Raw genomic sequence first — 19,588 nt, 5'->3', positions numbered from 1 at the left:
AGTTTAGGACAGAAAATTGCGGGGACCTGAAATGTAAAAGCATCATTCCCATTCCTCAGCGGGATGTGGGCTGCATCTCAGCAAAATATATAGCACGTCACTAAGGCAATAATCACTATATGAGGTGACATTGTCCCTCGGGCCCTGGTCCAGAGCAGAGCTGTAATCGTCTTGGCTGACGTCGGGAGCAGCCGACCTGCAGAGAAGAAGTATCACGGAGTGGCACAGCACGAAGCCCAGAACCAAATGTCTGATGAAGGGATGATAGTAGATGGATAGAACCCTCTTTCTTCTAGAGGTTAGCCAGCCCCCTTCTTGTCCCCGAGCTCTGGATTTTGCCTCGTTTAAAAAGGCCATTACACCCCTTGGGAGATTGTTTCTGTTTGGGTTGGGTCGGGTCTCGATCTTGCCAAGTGACCCAGAAAAATAAGGAGGGAATAAAAAAAAACAAAAGGCAAAATTCCTCACTTTTTTCCTTGGGGAAGCCTCTAGACTTTTTGGGAAACGGGCAAGCAATACGTACACTACTACTAAATGAGTTCGCTAGGGTGATGAATCGGGGTAAGATTAATAGATCTCTTGTGGTCAAAGGTTTCCCAGTTCTCGTTTGAATGAGTTTTCAAAGGGGTTTAGGGGGACCAGTCGAAACCCCCAAATATTTTTTCAGAGGGGTTTTCACCTCCTTTTTGGGCTGCAGTGTCCCCCTGAAAGAAAAATTGAGAGGAAGAAAAGATACCATACATATTCCCTTTTAAAACGGTACTCTGCTTATATGCCACTATGGCCCAAAAAACCTCTGCAATGTTTTAACGGGGCCACACCACACACACACACAAACACGATAGAATCGTCTTAGATTTTGGGGTTTGATATATGGACAAAAGTCAATGGCTTTTTTAGCTGTTTATTGTTTGTTTTTTCCCCACTAGGCGTTTTTCCCACATTATGATACTATTTCTAAATCTAGGGGAAAGTATTTGTTACGCAAAATTGTAAACCCTAGAATATTGCGGCAATATTTTTGAGATTTTTTCCAAAATATGGATATATTTCGCCCGGGCCAACCCTGCACCCAAAAACTGACCCGCATACAGTGGGGAAAAAAAAAGCAAATATGATGAAAAACAACACAATTTTGAAATCTTTTTTTAAAAAAATTTTTAAAAGGAAAAATATGCACGTAATTTTTTTGTTGAATCGGGGTACACACGGTTTTTTTGGGGGAAAACGCTGGTTCAAGAAATGACCTTGATTACCCCCAAAAGGCCATTTTTGGGCGGTTGTCCATATTTGTGAGGCCCGAAAAATTTTTTTGGAGCCGTTCTCTGATCGGAAAAATAAGATCCTAAATGCCAATAAAAAATAAACTCCGGCATGGATTTTGGACACAGTGGTTTGACTCCCGGGGGGGAGCGGGGGGCTTTTTTGGGTATCCACCTGTGGCTGTGAGAAATCCCCTAGGCTATTCATAAAGACGACTTTGTTTGTGCCTCGGATTTTCTGTGGGAAATTTCTCCCCTTTCAGGATTGTTAAATTTAAAAAAAACAGCCCCGAAAAAAGTAACGGGATTGGCTTTTTTTTTTTTTCCGACCAATCTTTTTTATAGCAGCGTTAATATTTGGGGTGGTAAAGGGTTGGGGGAGTGCCCTGACAAAAACATGTGGGGGTGGCAGTTTTAGCCCGTGTTGCTGCATCTCATTTTGGGGCAGTATCCCAACGTATTTTGGGCCAAAAAATAAAAAAAAAAACATTAGGGCAGGAACGGGTTTGCTGTACTAAAAACCAAGTCGTTTTGGAAAACCCAACGGCTAAAGATCATAGTATCATTTTTGTTATGCACTCTTAGTAAGATGTGGTTTTTGCATAACTAGAAACAGCACTGCTTGGGACAGAAAAAGAAAATATGGGGAAAATTTGTGAACGCATGAGGCAATGGGGGAAATAAAAAAAAGGCATCGACGACTTTAAACCCGTTTTTGATAAAGCACCACAAAAAAGTAGGAAGGGGAATTTTGTTTTGGGGATTAAACCAAATGGATCAAGGATAACCGTTGGACCTGAAAAAAATGGACGTAGCCCCAAAAAGGACAACACCATATATTCAATTTTCTAATTGGGGGATAAAAATAGACTTTTAGCGCAATTTTAGAGGGCCCCGGCGTTCCAGAAATAAAAAAAAAAAAAAAAAAAAAAAAAAAAAATCGATTCCCTGTGTAGACTTCCACTTCACTTTTCCCCTGGCTTCTGTTCCCCTGCAGGGCACAATGTTATTGGACCATAAAGAAGTGGCCCAGCTCTTAGTGGGAGGCAAGACTCGAGTTCCAAAACCACTCATTCTCACTCTCAGCGTGAAAACAAATCTTTGAAAGGTGGGCTGAGACAGAGGAGGCAGAATGTTGAAAAATGATTGATGTTCTTTTGCAATTAAGACTTTTTAAAATGGGCTGTAACAGCTCCATCTCAACTCAGACTCACTTACTTTTCAACCCGGTCCAGCGAGGTCTGTTACTTTGTGCATGCAATGTGCCGCTCTGATGGCATTGTGCCAAGACATTCCCAGCGACGGATCATGTCTACCAGCTGCTTTGATTGTCTGCAACGCTACTTTAAATCAAGTTATTTCCTTTTTACATAGTTGCAGAGGGATGAAACAGCAATCGCCTGCTCTGTGATCTCACAACATAGGGTATGTTATCTGTGGTGCTTTGCTACAACATTCCAGGTTTTGGTTATCTACAACATAGCATTACATTAGTTTATACATAGATCCCTAGAGTAAGAATTTTACATGTATATACCTTGTATGTAAATACACTCAAATCCACAAACAAGTCATGGCCATTATTATTAATAATATTTGTCATCTGAGAGCATCAGCTGATGAATGTATTAGCCAGTGGCCGCCACATTCAATATTGGTAAAAATCAATTACTAAAAAGCAGTTAACTAACCAGCTTCTGGAGACTTAATTCTCCCTGGCAGGAGGTGCATAGCCATGCTACAGTGAAAGTGCTGAGTTTACTCTTTGGTGTGAACAAACAGGAGTCTTAAAGGACATAGCCCACTCCCTCGTGAAACCAGATGCTGAAGCCTTTAGTGACCAGGGGGAGAACAGTATGTGTCCATGTCGCCCAAATGCGTGTGCTATTCTGACCAACACCATATTGCATCCGTCTGGTGCCTGGATGCTGCGTGCCCTCAGCTGATAACCCACTACCCCAGATTTGGAACTGGCCAGTCAGTGACACAATCCCATTAATAAGAGTTGCTCCCTGCTGTTTGCACTGGATCCAAAGCGGGAGAACGAGAGAAAAACCTGACAGCCTTGATTAAACTCGGGGGAACATCCTCCTTCCCGAGTGGTGGACAGATGACAAAAAATAACCAGTCTATATTGGTAAGACACTTTTATAGTGGGTTGCCTCAATGTACACACTTTTTTTTTTTTTTTAAGTAGCCTACACCCATGTTATCTGTCTAAATCAAAGTGACTCTAGTATGAACCTTAGATTCTCAGAACTGGATTAGAAGTGCGCTGCTTTATCAATCTCACTGATGCATTTTTGCATCACATGTGTGCCCACATGGTTTAGCTGCTATTAATCTTAAATCATAATCTCACAAATCAGTGATGTAGTAAAACGTATGGTCAAATACCCTCCTCTGAATGTTTGTCAGATGGGAATATTACACATCATTCAAGTTGGGCACATTAACTGCTGGCCTTATGCATACATCAGATTGTGTTAAAAAAAAACATATTTCAAATGGTTGGATCTGTGTTACAAAACGACTCCATTGTTAATTACTTTTTGCTAGTGTTTCCTGGTTCTTTGCTTTTAGTCCTCATCTTCTATTGCCAATATAAATTCAACATAACACCTGCTGCTGACACTAAACAACCCTTCCCTCCCCAGACAAAATCAACTAGATCCCACCTTAAATGTCAGTATGGGGAGGTTTTGATCCCACATACAGTACAAATTACAGAAGTTAATTTTAAATTAGAGTTTGAACTGTAATTCCTACATATTACAGTGCTGTATTTAGAAGAGCCAACATGCTCAACAGAAAGAAGAAAAACAGTGAGAGATTGTGTGTGATGAGTGGGCTGGACCCTGGGGATTTCAATGCATGTCACCACCAATATTATGAGACACCCTATGCTTCCTGCTGACATTGACCTAGATTTCTCGGCCAGGTCAAGCTACGAGGGATAAAGTGAAAAAAAACAGATGTACATCTAGTATTTACAGGCCCTAGATTTGAGACCATGTTGTTTTCTTTTCTGTCCTTTAGCAAAGAGACAATTCACTCAACCAAAAAGGTCAAAGGCCCTGCTGGCACTCACATGCACGCAAAACACACAAGTAGCAAAAATACTCAGAAAGTGGAGCCAATAAACCAGCTATTTCTCTCTAGGGTGCGTGTGCCTGATTAAAAAAAATAAAAAAAATTTAAAAAAGCGGCTCAGAGTGGCCACCAATAGAATATTTTCATCAACAAAGCAAGCTTGCAGTCTGCAATGTCATGTGGCGTGAGAAAGCTAATGGTCATTGTTTGAGCTACACAGAGAGATGATTGGCGTCATTATACCTTGGGAGCGGTTGTTTGAGAGAACATAAGAGGCGTCTCTCTGCAAACAAATGATAATAAAAAGGCATTATGCAGCGTAATGGCCTGTAACATCCCCCGCAGATCGGGCTGGCCTTGTTGGGAGGTAGGGGAGTCACAACATCACAATCTGCAGGCAATGAAGGAGATTAAAGCCCTCCCTACTGGAGCAGCAGCAGGGCATGGGGCAGCGCCAAAGAGCAGGCCAGAACAGATAGGACGGGGGTTTATAGGGACAGAGAGGGAGCCGCTGCCTGACAAAATGACCTGGAACCCAGAGTCCTCAACGCCGCTCCACGTGCAGATCTGTGCGAGAGTGAGTGAGCAAAGGCTGGCACACGAACGAATTGCAGGCCACTCGCAGGCACACTAAGAGACTCAACAAACCCCTATGACACAGCTTGCACTTACTGACGGCTGATATCACGATGTCTTATCTGTCAAAAGTTGCACACATTTGGGAGTCCAACGGAGTTTTCATGCCAAACAACCTTCCAGCCTGGTTAAACATAAACCTGCAATCCAAACAAACACTGGGCTTTATTTACAAGCCAGCTCCGACAGCAGAGAGACTGGTCCATTTGCAAAACATGAGCCTACAGCTGGCAATCAAAATGACAAAAGGATCAACCAAGCGTACCTTAATGAATCCACCAAGCATACAAAACCGTGATCGAGAAGAGACCAGATAACAACTGTATGAGGTGCTAAAAAAGGCCCTGTAGAGCAGTGAGCAATGGGATCCTACATCATTACAAAAAAGTCTGCATATTAATACCAACAACAACATCATATCGTCAACAAAGGGTCTGCAAACAATTCCTTTTTTTGTGGCGCAGTAGATACCCTGACAGGAGTTTAAATGAAATTAGATTGTGCAACACAGCTACCAAGCTGCGGTTGCTCCCTCCATTTTTGGACTGCTTGGCTCCGTTCCCCCATTTAGAAAATTTAACATATACGGAAAACGTTCTAAGACCGAGTCTTAATCTTGTGCATTTATATATTTTATCAAATGGAGCAGATAAAAGGTTTGTAATAACCTCATTCTCTCTAAAAGCAATGCAGCATAAGTGTGCTTAGACATATTATGCACTTTTTATTTTCCCTTCTAGTGTAAAGACAAACAGGTGACCAGGGCTTATTACCACTGATTTCAACTTGCATCATGAAACAGATCGCAGTTAACTTTGTACTTGAGGCGCCTTTTCACACTCGCAGTGCCAAATGCTGTGACAGGCAACTGTTTGAAAACTGTGAAAAGTCAAAGTGGATTTTTTTTTTTTTTTTAATATATATATATATACACACATATATATATATACACACTAACACAACACACACACACATACACACAGCCTTTTGACTTTCTAGTTTGCACAGATATATGGTCAACGGTCCTCTCCTGGATCCTCAGGGTCCAGGCGGTTGTGCTTTATGAGTACAACAGCTCTAAAGTGGCCAACCACTCATCAATGATCTAATACATTCACGCAGGAGAATGCTGCGAGGTTACAATTTCCACTGGATTATAGTACATGACTACACTCAAATGTTCCCCAGCCTGCTCAGCCTTAGCACCTATGGCGGCGTCAAACACTTGGTCTGCCTTGGTTTGCCATAAATGAATGGAGAAAGCAGCTGCAGTGGCCATAACAAAGCAACAGTGAACCGACTGAAAAATGTACGGCGTTATTACTCTGGCTCCACGGGGAGACTTAGAGACGTAGAGTTTAAGCAGTTCAGTTGAATTGCTGGAAAATGTTCTGAGTCAAACAGCACATCAGCTAGAATAGAAGACTTGAAGGCAATATGGGTTTGTTTTTTTACCCTTTCAACTCAAAAAGTAGTATCAAGCAACATATCTAGTCACTGAATTGAAGATGCAACTACATATCAATCATAGGGCTTTGGATGCCTCCTGGTTTTAGAAAATCCTTTTAAAACAGAGGCTCCTGAAGGCTTTTCATGGTCCACTCAGTGGGGGTGTACGTGTCCCCTGTCCACCTCTGTTGGTGCAGGGTGAACACAAGACGCACGCCTCACTACGCTAAGCTGCACGGGCAGACGAGAGCAAACAACATCCATCACCATGACACTGGCCGGGGGACTTTGGTCCTCTATGCACACACCCAATTAGACCACTGCATCGCACCTGAAAAAAGTGTTCATGAAGAGGCTTTTTGGCACATTGAGGAAACACTGATGCAACTCAAACCAAGCCGGCCAACAAGCGTACACCGAGGAGAGCTCCTAGAGAAGCCAACAGTCCCACACGCTGACGTTTCCAAGTCTGAGCTAAACGCTTGTTACTTTTTCCAGGAGTCTGTGCAACTCTGAAGGCTTACCACACACTACCTTTCACAGTCATCTTACATCACTGTTTGTTTGATCAGCGCTGGTAATAAAGTTCCCATCTGGCTTCCCGAGAGAGACTCCGGCCAACAGAGGCGGTACATATATTTGTGGAAAACCACAAAGAGGAAGACAAAAAAAAAAAAAAAAAAGCACTGTCTTATCTGATCCTCTTGGGATTTTAAGTTCACAATTGGAATTAGGGGTTAAGGAATCAAAGCAGAGCCATGCATAGAAACAATCTGGCATCAAAAGACAAGCGAGAACATTTAAAGTGGAACAAGACTGCGAGTTTGTAACATTTCCACTGAATTCATGTTTTGAATCAGTTGGGGCCCAATTATAAGCATTAATATATGTGCATACCGTAGCCTTAATATGTGTAAATGTTCACAGCTTGACTTAAACTGCTTAAAAAAAAAACAGAACAGCCAAGGTAAAGGCCTCAGTTTAGACTGAGTGCAATCAGCAGTTTCTGCAGGCCTTGACTCAGTTAAAAACATCAACAGCTGCTGTTTGCAATTACATGCAGACACATTCCATTTATTCTACAGAAACAAAAACATGACACGCACCCATGGGGATTTTACTTCTATTGTATAATTATTTAGTCTATTTTTGTATCTAATGCAACCACAGTGTATTGAATACTGTAGTGTAGCTTTTTTTTTTTCCTTCTCCTGAATCTAAGCCTACTACAGTTTTCCTCCCATGAAGGCATTCCTGTCCTCGCTTGGTTTTGATAAGTTCCAGGTTGGATCCCACAGGGGGATCCCAGCCAAAAGAAAGCAGGCCAACTCTGACGAGAAGGACCTCTAGGATGTTTCTCAGAGAGGTGAATAGTTATAATCATGCAGTCGCATGCTGAGCAGTAACTTATTCCAGTCGGCGACGGGCGCACTGGAGGCTAAACCCACCTTCAGTTACATTAAAGCTGGCATTGATCTTATTTTTGTATAGCCTATTTCATACATCCAAGTTTGATCCGTAGATCACAGGGTTACATAACACAAGGATATACAATGGTTTGAGAATGTTTACACACCCATGCTAAAGTTAGAAAAATTAGGAAAATCCAACCTTTTAAAAGGACACCAATTTTCTTTGTGAATGACTGAATAATGTATTCCTTAAAATACAGGGGGCATAAGTATACACAGCCCAGATTTTTATTTCTAAAAGCCAGTTATTTCATGGATCCAGGATACTATGCATCCTGATAAAGTTCCCTTGGCCTTTGGAATTAAACTAACCCCATACATCACATTCCCTCCCCCATACCTAGAGATTGTCATGGTGTTCTTTCAGTTAAACTAATAGCTGGTTGGATTTGCATCGAGAGATGATCTTATGTAAACCTCCCCATGCCAATCTCTATGTATGGTGAGGATGTGTGGGGGGGCTATTTTAATTCCAAAGGCCAAGGGAACTTTATCAGGATGCATAGTATCCTGGATCCATGAAATAACTGGTCTTAAAAAATAAAAAATCTGCCTGCCTTTAATTTATTTAACATAGGGATGTGTATACTCATGTATAGGCTGGATTTTCCTACATTTTTTAAATCAAGGCATTAAGATCAATTTCCAAAAGGTTTTTTTATTCCTCTTTTTAATCAACTTTAGCATGAGTGTGTAAACTTTCTCAAGCAACTGTAAGTGAAATTGGATACATTTACTTTGAATGATCCCAGCGTGACAATCAGACTTTTTTTTTTTTTTACTTTTTTCATTCAACTCTTCTCTACACAACAGACGAAAATTCCCATTTCACAGAGAGCTTGCCATCCGCACACTGTCCATCCAGTTGATGCTACAAGACCATTTGCCTAGCTACTCTATCACAGCGCCGTCTGAAAAGACTGAACTCGGAATGAGTTGTTGAGAGTTGACACATCTGCGGCTGTCCTCTGCAGCCTGGTTTGACTGACTCTTGAATGACGAAAGGTGGTGCCTAAACCCGCACATGTATGCAATCAGCGACGACACTTCGCCTATATGTTGGAAATGAAAGGCTAAGAAAGAGACATCGAAACTTGGACATGGGCTACTCAGCCCAGTCCAACCAGTCTTATCCTCCTATCATAGCAATCCCATAGCCTACACAAAGAAAAGAAAGATAAAACAGGAACCCCCCCCCCCCCCCCCCCCCCGCACAAAGTGAGGAGGAATGAATGAGTTGGGAAGCAGACGGTCAATGCAAAGTTAACTTTGGAGAAAAGTTGCAGCGAACGGTGTAACAAATAGGATAGATGACCCAACGCATCAGAAAGGACCCGAAGTTGTTAGATTGTCAGCACCTAGCCAAGTAGCAACAGCAACAGAAGATGTCAAACTTGCCTCTTATCTCTGCAAGAGTTGATCCCTCTCGTCCTAAATCCACTCTACGGTCAAAAGTAGGATCCCAGAGGGGTTTTCTCCCAGTGTGGAGTGGCTCCTGAAGCCCTTCACCGCTGGCTTTAGTCTAGCGCGTGTCTGCTGTGTGGACGAGGCTGAACGCGGCTCTCATCTGGATCTCTGAGCACTCAGAAAGGAGCTCTGGATGGACTGGAGAGTGCAGGATCCCCCGTGCTTAGGGAGTGGCTGGAGCGGCGTCTCTGTGCTAGTCCAGCGTCCCCTAATCACCTCCAGCGCGGGGGAGGTGGGGCTGTGATGCCTTCACATGTTGTCGGAATTATTTGTTTTCATTTTGTTTGGCCACATGAAGCACTTCATGACACCCACCGTGATTGTGTGGACATTCAAAGCTTTCCGTAACTTTAACCTCACCAAACACCAGCCATTTACAACATTGCACCTCCCATCCAAACAGCATTAGGCTAAATCATAGCTTATGCCCAATCCTTCCTTGGGCCAGATGGTAGACTTGTCATTTAGGCCTATTTTAAACCACTTTATTTAGCATATGCAAATAGCCATGAAAATCAATTTTTGCCAAAAAAAAGGGGGTGAGTGTATTCAATAAAACAAACTTAATTCCTAAAATTAGTAGGCTGCCACGATTTACGAGGTGAAAGGTAACGCACCATTAAAGTTTTCCCTTCGTCCCACAGACAGATAAACCATCCGCCCGACAGCACAACACCCCCCTCCTGTGTCTTAATGCTAGATAGCAACGACTTGTTGACTCGTTTAATTAATCATGGCTAGGCTGGGCTACTAACTCATGGTCATTTTGCAGTGTCAATAAAAAGGGTTAAACGCACCGCTGACGGCCACAAAACTGAACCATTAGAGTTTGTTGTTGTTTTTTTTTGGGGGGGGGGGGCGTGAGACACGTCTTTTATTCGTTGACCCGTTAGGCTACTTTTTTTTTTGTTTTTTTTTTACTTCAAACTGTTTTTTTTTTTTTTCTTTCAATCTTTATTGAAAACAACACGAACAAAATAATAACAATTAAAGAAAACAAAATTGCGATAAAAAACTACAAAAGCTTCTTTGAAGACTTCACAATACAGTTTGTGTAAATATTATAATAAAAATTAAACTTACAACATCAAGAGATATTAAAATGTACATGTGTGTTTGTGTATATACAATGTAAAAACATCTGATCAAAATTCTAATGTCATAACATCCTGAACTGGCCCAGTATATTTGTCTCGTAGATGAACATGTTATTCATCAGATGAAAATATAAAATCAGTAAAATTGTGAGGAAAAAAAATGGCAAGTTTACCACCCTCAAATGGCAACATTTGCTAAGAATGACCCAGTTGTATTAGGCAATACCCTTTTAATCATAATTCTTATTAGCTAAGAATGTGGGGAATTGCATGCTTATTGGAGAAGCTATGTAGGCTGTTTAAAATGTTGATGTAGGCCCATAGCCTATTGCCTCCTTCTATAATCCTATTGGTTAATACAGAATATATGGTAGCCATGCCCTCTGACCATCAGTAGGTATTAGACCTGCATTCTATCTTACATAGCTAATGCCAATATCATTTATCAACAAAATGGGTTCTTTCCTCACTGCTTGTTGAAATTACAGATTAGCCTACTTTACATTGGATGGGATTCATAGCCCATTGGAAAAACAAAAAATCAGTAGGCTACATTAATAAATTCTCTGTAACGGATTTAAGAAGAAGGAATCGTTAACTAAACATTGAACCGTTGGCATAGGCTACGAGATATCACCTAATACCTTATGAAACCCTGTGTTTCCATGAATATAGCTGAAAGATAGATGTTATTTATTTTCAACATGTCACCAACTGTACAGGGGAGTCAACAGGGACGGGACGTGAGTAGGCTACTCCATTCTGCATAGTAGGGAAGTAACTGCATCCATGTTGCATCCATAGACAGTTCAAGAACGGTTGCATCAAGTGCTATAATCGCTAGTTAATTCAACGCTGTTATTTCGTTTCGACTTTATTGTCTCAGTTTTTAACAGTGTGTAAACTGTCTCCCCTCACAAGGGTGTCCTACTTAGATTAGGTTGTGTGTATGCGCATGCGCTTTTGCGTCCACAATTTCCTCTTCCCTGGAACGGATTGTAACGTTAGCTAGTTGAGTACAGTGATATTAGTTTTTATTTCACGGTCTGTTGTTGCTCATAAAGAGGATTTCGGTGAGTTGCTGTTTTTTTTCTTGTTTAATGTATTTCAGCCACGGTCATATAATTTATCTTATTATGACACTGCGTCAGACTCACTGTAGCTAGCTAGCAAGCTAACTAGCTAGCACTAACGTTGGCGCTTGCTGAAATCAGACATCCACGGATTTTACATTTCGTTAGGGTCACAGTTTATACCAATTAGCCTGATCTTGCTTAACCAATATTCAGATAATTAGAAGCGTTAACTAACGTTATTGTTTTGTATCGAGCTATGGTTCAGTTCCTGTTATAGCCTACATCCAATATTGTTGCTAGGTAACGTAACTTGATGCGTCCTGCGTCTGTGACGCATTAAAACCCCTTAGGAAACGCACCTCATTTTCCCCCCTGATGATGCTGTGTTCTAATGGCTGGCTTGTTTACCTTGTACGCTGTAATATCAATGTGTCATCATACCATACATCTACATTAACATATATTTCGTTAATGCCAGTTTAAGAACGGCCACCACCTTTGAATGTCTTCAGTTGTTAAATAACCTTAGCTAGGTGATGGATGGACTAGTTGTTTTTCAGCCATGTGCATAGCCTTTCTTTTCCAATGCATAATAGATAAATGTTTGGGGATAATCCTGATCTTATTTCCTTCACCCTTTTGTATTTCAGAGTGCCTTTTATGAGTAATCAAAGGCAGCAGAAGCCTACGCTAACAGGCCAGCGTTTCAAAACCCGAAAAAGAGGTGAGAAATTTTTAAGGAATCACATTGTTCTGCACATTAGGATTAACAATACCTTGTTTGGATAGTCTTTAACCTAGGTCTCCATCAGGGTTCACAAAAAGCACATGCCTGATTTTCTACTAGCTTTTCATATTTTCTGACCTTTTCATCCAGCTGCTTACCTGCTGATAATCCCAGGGGTATAAATGTTAGCTTTGATCACTGAAGACCATGCCCATTTGTTCACTGATTAGATAGTCAACACATTTTAATTACCACTTTGAATACTTAAGAAAGGTCTGTGGCCAAAAAGTTGCCCGGCAAATACATTTAATTTAAAAAAGTGACATTTATTTCATTGCAACTGAAGAATAGGCACACACACAGAGTAACCTAACATAAATGTTCCTATACTGTAGGAGTATAACTAAAACGTGTAGAATGTGTGTATGGGTTTGGACATGTCTTTTAAAAGGTCCTAAGTTGTAGGAGGGAACAACTCAAGTACACATCTGTTTTTTCAACAGATGAAAAGGAGAGATTTGACCCTTCACAGTTTCAGGAAAGCATCGTACAAGGTCTGAACCAATCCGGCACTGATTTGGAAGCTGTCGCAAAGTTCCTTGATGCCTCTGGAGCCAAGCTTGATTACCGACGCTATGCTGAGACTCTATTCGACATCCTGGTGGCTGGTGGAATGCTGGGTAAGAGGCAGGACTCTTTTATGTGTGTTTCATACATTGTACAGTTGAACACTACATGTGTCATGAGACGATTAATACCCAGGAAAGCTTGAATATTTATTCATTTGTATGCAATTGTAAACACACAATCGTACCAAGTAAAACAACTCATTCAATGTATGAAACATAACATGCACACCATTAAGAACATGTGTTTCTTTTCAGAACCAGGGGGTACCATGTCAGGTGATGCGATCTGCACGGAGTTCTGTCTCTTCAAAGCACAAGAGGACATTGAGACTATGAAGGCGTATGCCCAGGTGAATACAATTCACTTCCTGCTCAATGTTCACTGTTTTCACAAGGAAGTTGGGAGTCAAATATTTCAATTGCACAAATAAATAAAAGGTTTTGTTTTGTGCTTGCTTTAGGTTTTTAACAAGCTCATCAGGCGTTACAAATACTTGGAGAAAGGGTTTGAGGAGGAGATTAAAAAGGTTTGTCTTTTGCTTAAGGCATCTTTACAGAAACACATTGCACCTGTGCAGGTCAAGTTTTTGAATTCATGACCATGTTAATCCAACTCGAATGGAATTTTTTTTTTTTATATTTATATATACATATATTTGTTTGACTCAATTCAGCCTACACAATTGTGTTTATATGTTTGTTCTTTGGCAGCTGCTGCTGTTTCTCAAGGGCTTCACAGAGTCTGAGCGCAACAAGCTAGCCATGCTAACAGGAATTCTGCTGGCCAACGGCAATCTCTCTGCGGCCATTCTTAGCAGCCTCTTCAATGAGAACCTAGTCAAAGAAGGTACCTGCTTGCCTGCGTTGTAGGCATGCTTAGTTATGTTGTTCATTGTTTTGCAGAAAAGGCCTGCAGTTAGAAGCAGTTTGGCTGAGATGAAATAATCACATGTGAAGAGGGGGGAGAATCATCTATACCTTCACATTAATCTTGAAACACAATATAAACTATTTTTTTGTCATTGTTAAAAACAGTATCCTATGTTACTCTACTCTACTATGTGCTTTATTTCCCTTACTCTCTCTGTCTTTTTAAGCTCATTGTCTTCTTGATGATTTCCTAACAGATAAGACACATTTGAAGGATAATAAAAGTGAAAACTCACATTACATCCTCATGTTCGCCTAAATGCTTTACAATTATTAGTCTAGAGTAAGTAGCAGAGGGATAAGCAATCGTGTCAGCATGTGCTGAGACACTAACCTGACACTACCCCAGGACCGGTTCACAAATCAGCTCCTTTCAGATATATGAGATAAGGAGTGAAGTCCTTGTTCATTAGTCTATTAAAAGAGCTGCAAACTGGACAGCCCACAATTACCCATTCCAATTCTAGTGCAGACATGCAAAGAAACAACCAATTTATGTAGAAAAGCAGTAGATGCCTACAGTTGTGTCTGATATCAGCAATCTCTGAGAAAGATGCATCAAGCATAGAACTTGCTGTTTAACACACCGATTTCTGAGTCCTTCAGTTAAGGAAACTGAATTGTTTCTGCACTATAGACATATTAAAATCTTTTCCTTCTAAATGAGAGGATAAATTTGAGAGGTGAGTAATGGCGTCATTTGCACTTTTACTATTCCACGTTGTACATTTATGATGGCTAGATGTGTGTGTACATTAGCTGTATAATCACATCCTGTGGTGTTGTTTACCAATGTATTACTTAGGCCTAACTTTATCCTGGCAGGTCTGTTAGCAACAGCTGACTCACACTGTTATGCATTTGTTCAGGTGTTTCAGCGAGCTTTGCTGTAAAACTCTTCAAATCCTGGCTTTTTGAAAAGGACATCAGCTCTGTTTCTGCAAGTCTCCGAAAGGTTGGCATGGACAGCAGGCTCATGGTGAGAATGCAATCTCTAAAACCAAACCTTTATAAGATTAAGATGAAGCCTTTTGCTTCCCAGTGCAGTAAGGGTCACTAGTCTGCCTGTGCAATACAGTGAGGGGGAAAAAAGTAATTTGATCCCCTGCTGCTTTTGTACGTTTGCCTACTGACAAAGAAATTATCAGTTTAAAATTTTAATGGTAGATTTATTTGAACAGTGAGAGACAGAATAACAACAACAAAATACAGAAAAACACATGTCAAAAATGTTATGAATTGATTTGCATTTTAATGAGGGAAATATGTAATTGACCCCTCTGCAAAACATGACTTATTACTTGGTGGCAAAACCCTTGTTGGCAATCACAGAGGTCAGACGTTTCTTGTAGTTGGCCACCAGGTTTGCACACATCTCAGGAGGGACTCTGTGCCACTCCTCTTTGCAGATCCTCTCCAAGTCATTAAGGTTTCGAGGCTGATGTTTGGCAACTCAAACCTTCAGCTCCCCCCACAGATGTTCTATGGGATTAAGGTCTGGAGACTCCACTCCAGGACCCTAATGTGCTTCTTCTTTAGCCACTCCTTTGTTGCCTTGGCCGTGTGTCATGCTGGAATACCCATCCATGACCCATTTTCAACGCCCTGGCTGAGGGAAGGAGGTTCTCACCCAAGATTTGACGGTACATGGCCCTGTCCATCGTCCCTTTGATGCGGTGAAGTTGTCCTGTCCCCTTAACAGAAAAACACACCCAAAGCATAATGTTTCTACCTCCATGTATGACGGCGGGGATGGTGTTCTCGGGGTCATAGGCAGCATTCCTCCTCCTCCAAACACGGCGAGTTGAGCTGATGCCAAAGAGCTCCATTTTCGTCTCATCTGACCACAACACTTTCACCCAGTTGTCCTCTGAATCATTCAGATGTTAAATGGCAAACTTCAGACGGGCATGAATATCCTTGAGCCGGGGGACCTTGCGGGCGCTACAGGATTTCAGTCCTTCACGGTGTAGTGCGTTACCAATTGTTTTCTTGGTGACTATAGTCCCAGCTGCCTTGAGATCATTGACAAGGTCCTCTCGTGTAGTTCTGGGATGACTCCTCACTGTTCTTATGATCATTACAACTCCACGAGGTGAGATCTTGCATGGAGCCCCAGGCCCTTCTTTTGTGTTTCTTTCATTTGTGAATATTTGCACCAACTGTTGTCACCTTCTCACCAAGCAGCTTGGTAATGGTCTTGTAGCCCATTCCAGACTTGTGTAGATCTACAATCTTGTCCTTGACATCCTTGGAGAGCTCTTTGGTCTTGGCCATGGTGAAGACTTTTTAATATGATTGATTGATTGCTTCTGTGGACAGGTTTCTTTTACACAGGTAACAAACTGAGATTAGGAGCACTCCACTTTAAGAGTGTGCTCCTAATATCAGCTCATTACCTGTATAAAAGACACCTGGGAACCAGAAATCTTTCTGATTGTTGTTATTCTGTCTCTCACTGTTCAAATAAATATACCATTAAAATTATAGACTGATCATTTCTTTGTCAGTGGGCAAACGTACAAAATCAGCAGGGGATCAAATACTTTTTCCCACACTGTAAGATTGATGATGAAAATAAGATTAATAGCCTGCATGACTTTGATAACAGAGTTCCAAGCTATTGTGACGTCCAGTTCTCAGGCAATTAATTAACAAAGGCTTCTTGATTTCTGAAGAAGGCTTGTCTGGCTGAACAGGGTCTGCCTCCATATTTAACTCTGTGCTTTTTCAGGAGCTGTTTCCAGCCAACAAGCGCAGTTGTGAGCACTTCTCAAAGTACTTCTCAGACGCCGGACTAAAGGAACTTTCGGACTTTGCCAGAAACCAGCAGTCCATAGGTGCTCGCAAGGAGCTGCAGAAAGAACTTGAGGAGCAGATGTCTCGTGGGGACCCCCTCAAAGACGTAAGTCCCCTTTAGTTTTTTAGCTGATTTCACATTAGCCGAGCCCCATTTTGTGTCTGACTTAAGATTGCTTTCTTCCTAACCTCTGCCCCCGTTTGTTTTGAGGAGGGCTGGAGAAAAGGGATACAGTAAATCACTGAAAAGTTGCTGAAATCCACTCAACTTCAACATATTATCTGCTCCTGCAAGCCTCTGTATCCTGCCAGGGCTCTCATACCTCAGGCTTCTGCAGGATTTGATAAGCAATAAGCCTCAGCAATATGATGGCCATGGTTTGCCAGCGTTGCCAATAATATGTGTTCCATCTCTTGGCTCGGGTCTTATAGATCATTGCTTACGTTGGAGAGGAAATCAAGAAGAACAACATCTCGGAGCAGACGATGATCGCACTAATTTGGGCCAGTGTAATGAGCTCCGTGGAGTGGAACAAGAAGGAGGAGCTGGTCACAGAACAAGCCATCAAACTTTTAAAGGTGACAACCCTGTTATAAGTAGCTCTCCTCCTCCTTGACTCTGTGGCAGTCACAACAACGCGCTCGCAAACGAGACGTCTAAAGACACAGTGATGTTGAAACTAAACTAAAACTATAAAAAATAATAATTCAGGCTGCCGTTTGATTTGAACTTAGTAGAGTTAGATAATTGATTCACTATCCCCAAAGCCACTTCACTGGCAAAGTGGAAGTAATGTAAGAATTTATCATGACTAATATCCTATCAGATTTCTGTACAACTCTTAACTCAAATTTTCCCTGTTTTACATTCCCAGCAATACAGCCCACTGTTGAAGGCTTTCACCACCCAGGGCCTTTCTGAACTCACTCTCCTGCTGAGGATCCAGGAGTACTGTTACGACAACATCCATTTCATGAAGGCCTTCCAGAAAATTGTTGTGCTGCTCTACAAAGGTAAGTTATTTGTGTCCATAAAGCTCCATTTTCCCATCTGCTCTTTTTTTTTTTTTTTTTTTTTTTTGGTTGGAAAAGAAGAGTTTTATAGTGGGAAGCTTTGAAGCCATGACGTGCGATCAATGCCAGATGGCCAGAGATTATAGCCAAACATTTGTTTTGATTGTCATCAACCTGCCTGGTGACATTTGTTTTTTCAAGCACCTGCGGGAAACATTTGTGTTGTTGGCATCATGTTAAATCAGTTAAAATAATTATTTTTTTCTTTTTCAATGTTTTTCTTTTAAAGCGAATGTGTTGAGTGAGGAGGCAATTCTGAAGTGGTACAACGAAACCCACGTTGCCAAAGGAAAGAGCGTTTTCCTTGAACAGATGAAGAAGTTTGTTGAATGGCTCAAGAATGCAGAGGAAGGTAAGTACCTCACCCTTTTTCAGCCTTAAAAATGCACTATAGCACTCATGTAGGAACTTCTTTCTTTCCACCAAACTACACCCGCCAACCCTATCACTGCACAGAAGAAAAAAGAGAGAGAGAGCAAGCAAGTCATGGTTTCTGGAAAGAAACATTGCTGTTTGGCGCTTTTACCACACTGGGCAACTCACACCAAAACAATCTATATCGATACATAAAGGAAAAAGTGTGTATTTTTGATTTTGGGGGGAACTGTCCCTTTATATGGCATTGGTAATAATGCATTAATGTTTGTGCATAGTGCTAACTGATGTTTCCCTTTTTTGCTTTTTATACAGAGTCCGAGTCTGAGGAAGAGGAAGCAGACTGAGGACCTCTGGCTGTACCTACCATCTTGATTGTATTTTTACATCAACATAGCACCAGGTGCAGTAGAAGGACTTACAGAAGTCTGTCTGTATTTAGATGTTTCCTTCTCTATTCCCAATTTCCTAATATATAGTTCAACTTTAATGTAAGGGCTTTAATATTCTTTTAATTTTCAACATGTTTTCCGTTGTTTCAATACTTGTACTCTTTACTCCTTCATGTGCCGGTCACAGTGCTAAATAGATCGAAACCCCCTTTCATGTAAAAAGGCTTTTTTGGACAGATCGTTTCCTTTAAAATTTGCCAGTTTGTAGGCATATTTTACAGCTATTGCAGTTAGTCATGGCACTCTTGTTTGCCAGAGGTCCATGTGTTTAGCCATGATATCTTGGTCCTCTGAAAGGCAAACCGCATTATACAGTTCTGCCAATTATGTGACAACTTTGAATTGTTTGCCAGTTTTTAGATTCTGTCTCCATTGTTGGTGATGGAGATGTGCCATTTCAAACAGCAATGCCCCATAACATGAACTTTAATTGTTCTCTATATTGTGTGTAAGAACCATGCAAGCATTGTGTTTGTTTTTTTTCCTTTATCATACCGTTTAAAATAAAGGGAAATTAATGGGGTTTTTTATGCTGGATTTACTATTACATTTCAAAAAACTATTGTTGTGTGAACATACGTAATATAATTATTATAAGCAAATAGAAGAAATTACCAGAATATTCAGTCATATTTACAGAGCCAATGGTAGGGAAAGGCTCTTGTAGAAATTCAGGAAAATCCATATTTTGTGTCCGAAATCATCATGTTGTTCCCTCAAAATCTTTCCATTGGTTGATCTCGTCTAGCCTCAACTAATCAAGTAATCAGGAAAGGCAGCCTAGCATGCGTGACCTGAGGTGCAAACAACCCTGCTATTCACCTCACTTCTGTCCCACTTTAAATGGTAATTATGGCTCAGTCAAGCATGCAAAAATGAGAGTGAGATGGTGATTCAAGATGTTATGAAAAACGGAGGTCCATGCACGGTCATTACGACAAGTCATTTTACAAAGTCTTAAAAACGGGCCACTCATTTTAATGCCATGCCGCAAAACAAATTCCAAATTTTGACTGCATATTTAACCTTATGCGCGGATGCGAAATTAAA

The 19,588-nt window shown here is 41.1% G+C and overlaps 2 protein-coding genes across 12 annotated transcripts in view; one reads left to right on the top strand and one right to left on the bottom strand.

Annotated features, from left to right (window-relative positions):
* Positions 1 to 665, bottom strand: part of myo1b (myosin IB) — a 57,751-nt gene extending 57,086 nt beyond the window's left edge. For all 10 annotated transcript variants that reach the window (XM_032529628.1, XM_032529632.1, XM_032529630.1 and 7 more), the window contains exon 1: positions 571 to 665. The gene's annotated coding sequence lies outside the window, so the exon portion shown is untranslated. The remainder of the gene's footprint in view (positions 1 to 570) is intronic.
* A 10,623-nt stretch (positions 666 to 11,288) lies between these two features.
* On the top strand, positions 11,289 to 19,066 carry LOC116698116 (basic leucine zipper and W2 domain-containing protein 1-A). Of its 2 annotated transcripts, XM_032529885.1 has the most exons (12): positions 11,289 to 11,549; positions 12,203 to 12,276; positions 12,783 to 12,959; positions 13,164 to 13,258; positions 13,370 to 13,435; positions 13,620 to 13,755; positions 14,708 to 14,817; positions 16,573 to 16,743; positions 17,070 to 17,216; positions 17,513 to 17,651; positions 17,941 to 18,063; positions 18,402 to 19,066. In XM_032529885.1, the coding sequence occupies exons 2-12, from the start codon at positions 12,213 to 12,215 to the stop codon at positions 18,431 to 18,433; spliced, it is 1,260 nt and encodes a 419-aa protein (XP_032385776.1). In that variant the 5' UTR covers positions 11,289 to 11,549; positions 12,203 to 12,212; the 3' UTR covers positions 18,434 to 19,066. The 2 variants fall into 2 exon arrangements, with proteins under 2 accessions (XP_032385776.1, XP_032385777.1); XM_032529886.1 differs by lacking the exons at positions 11,289 to 11,549; positions 12,203 to 12,276; positions 13,164 to 13,258 and having other exon boundaries at positions 12,882 to 12,959.
* The last annotated feature ends 522 nt before the right edge of the window (positions 19,067 to 19,588 follow it).

This window comes from Etheostoma spectabile, chromosome 11 (assembly GCF_008692095.1).
Source record: "Etheostoma spectabile isolate EspeVRDwgs_2016 chromosome 11, UIUC_Espe_1.0, whole genome shotgun sequence".
Taxonomy (NCBI): domain Eukaryota; kingdom Metazoa; phylum Chordata; class Actinopteri; order Perciformes; family Percidae; genus Etheostoma; species Etheostoma spectabile.
The sequence above is the reverse complement of the archived record's forward strand: the minus strand, read 5'-3'. Positions and strand labels throughout refer to the sequence as shown.

Bases quoted from the DNA above. Each gene is read 5' to 3' on its own strand.
- LOC116698116 (XM_032529885.1), top strand. From the start codon at position 12,213: ATGAGTAATCAAAGGCAGCAGAAGCCTACGCTAACAGGCCAGCGTTTC. The intron at 13,259-13,369 runs GTGAATACAATT...TGCTTGCTTTAG, and splicing joins CTATGAAGGCGTATGCCCAG to GTTTTTAACAAGCTCATCAG. The intron at 16,744-17,069 runs GTAAGTCCCCTT...CGGGTCTTATAG, and splicing joins GTGGGGACCCCCTCAAAGAC to ATCATTGCTTACGTTGGAGA.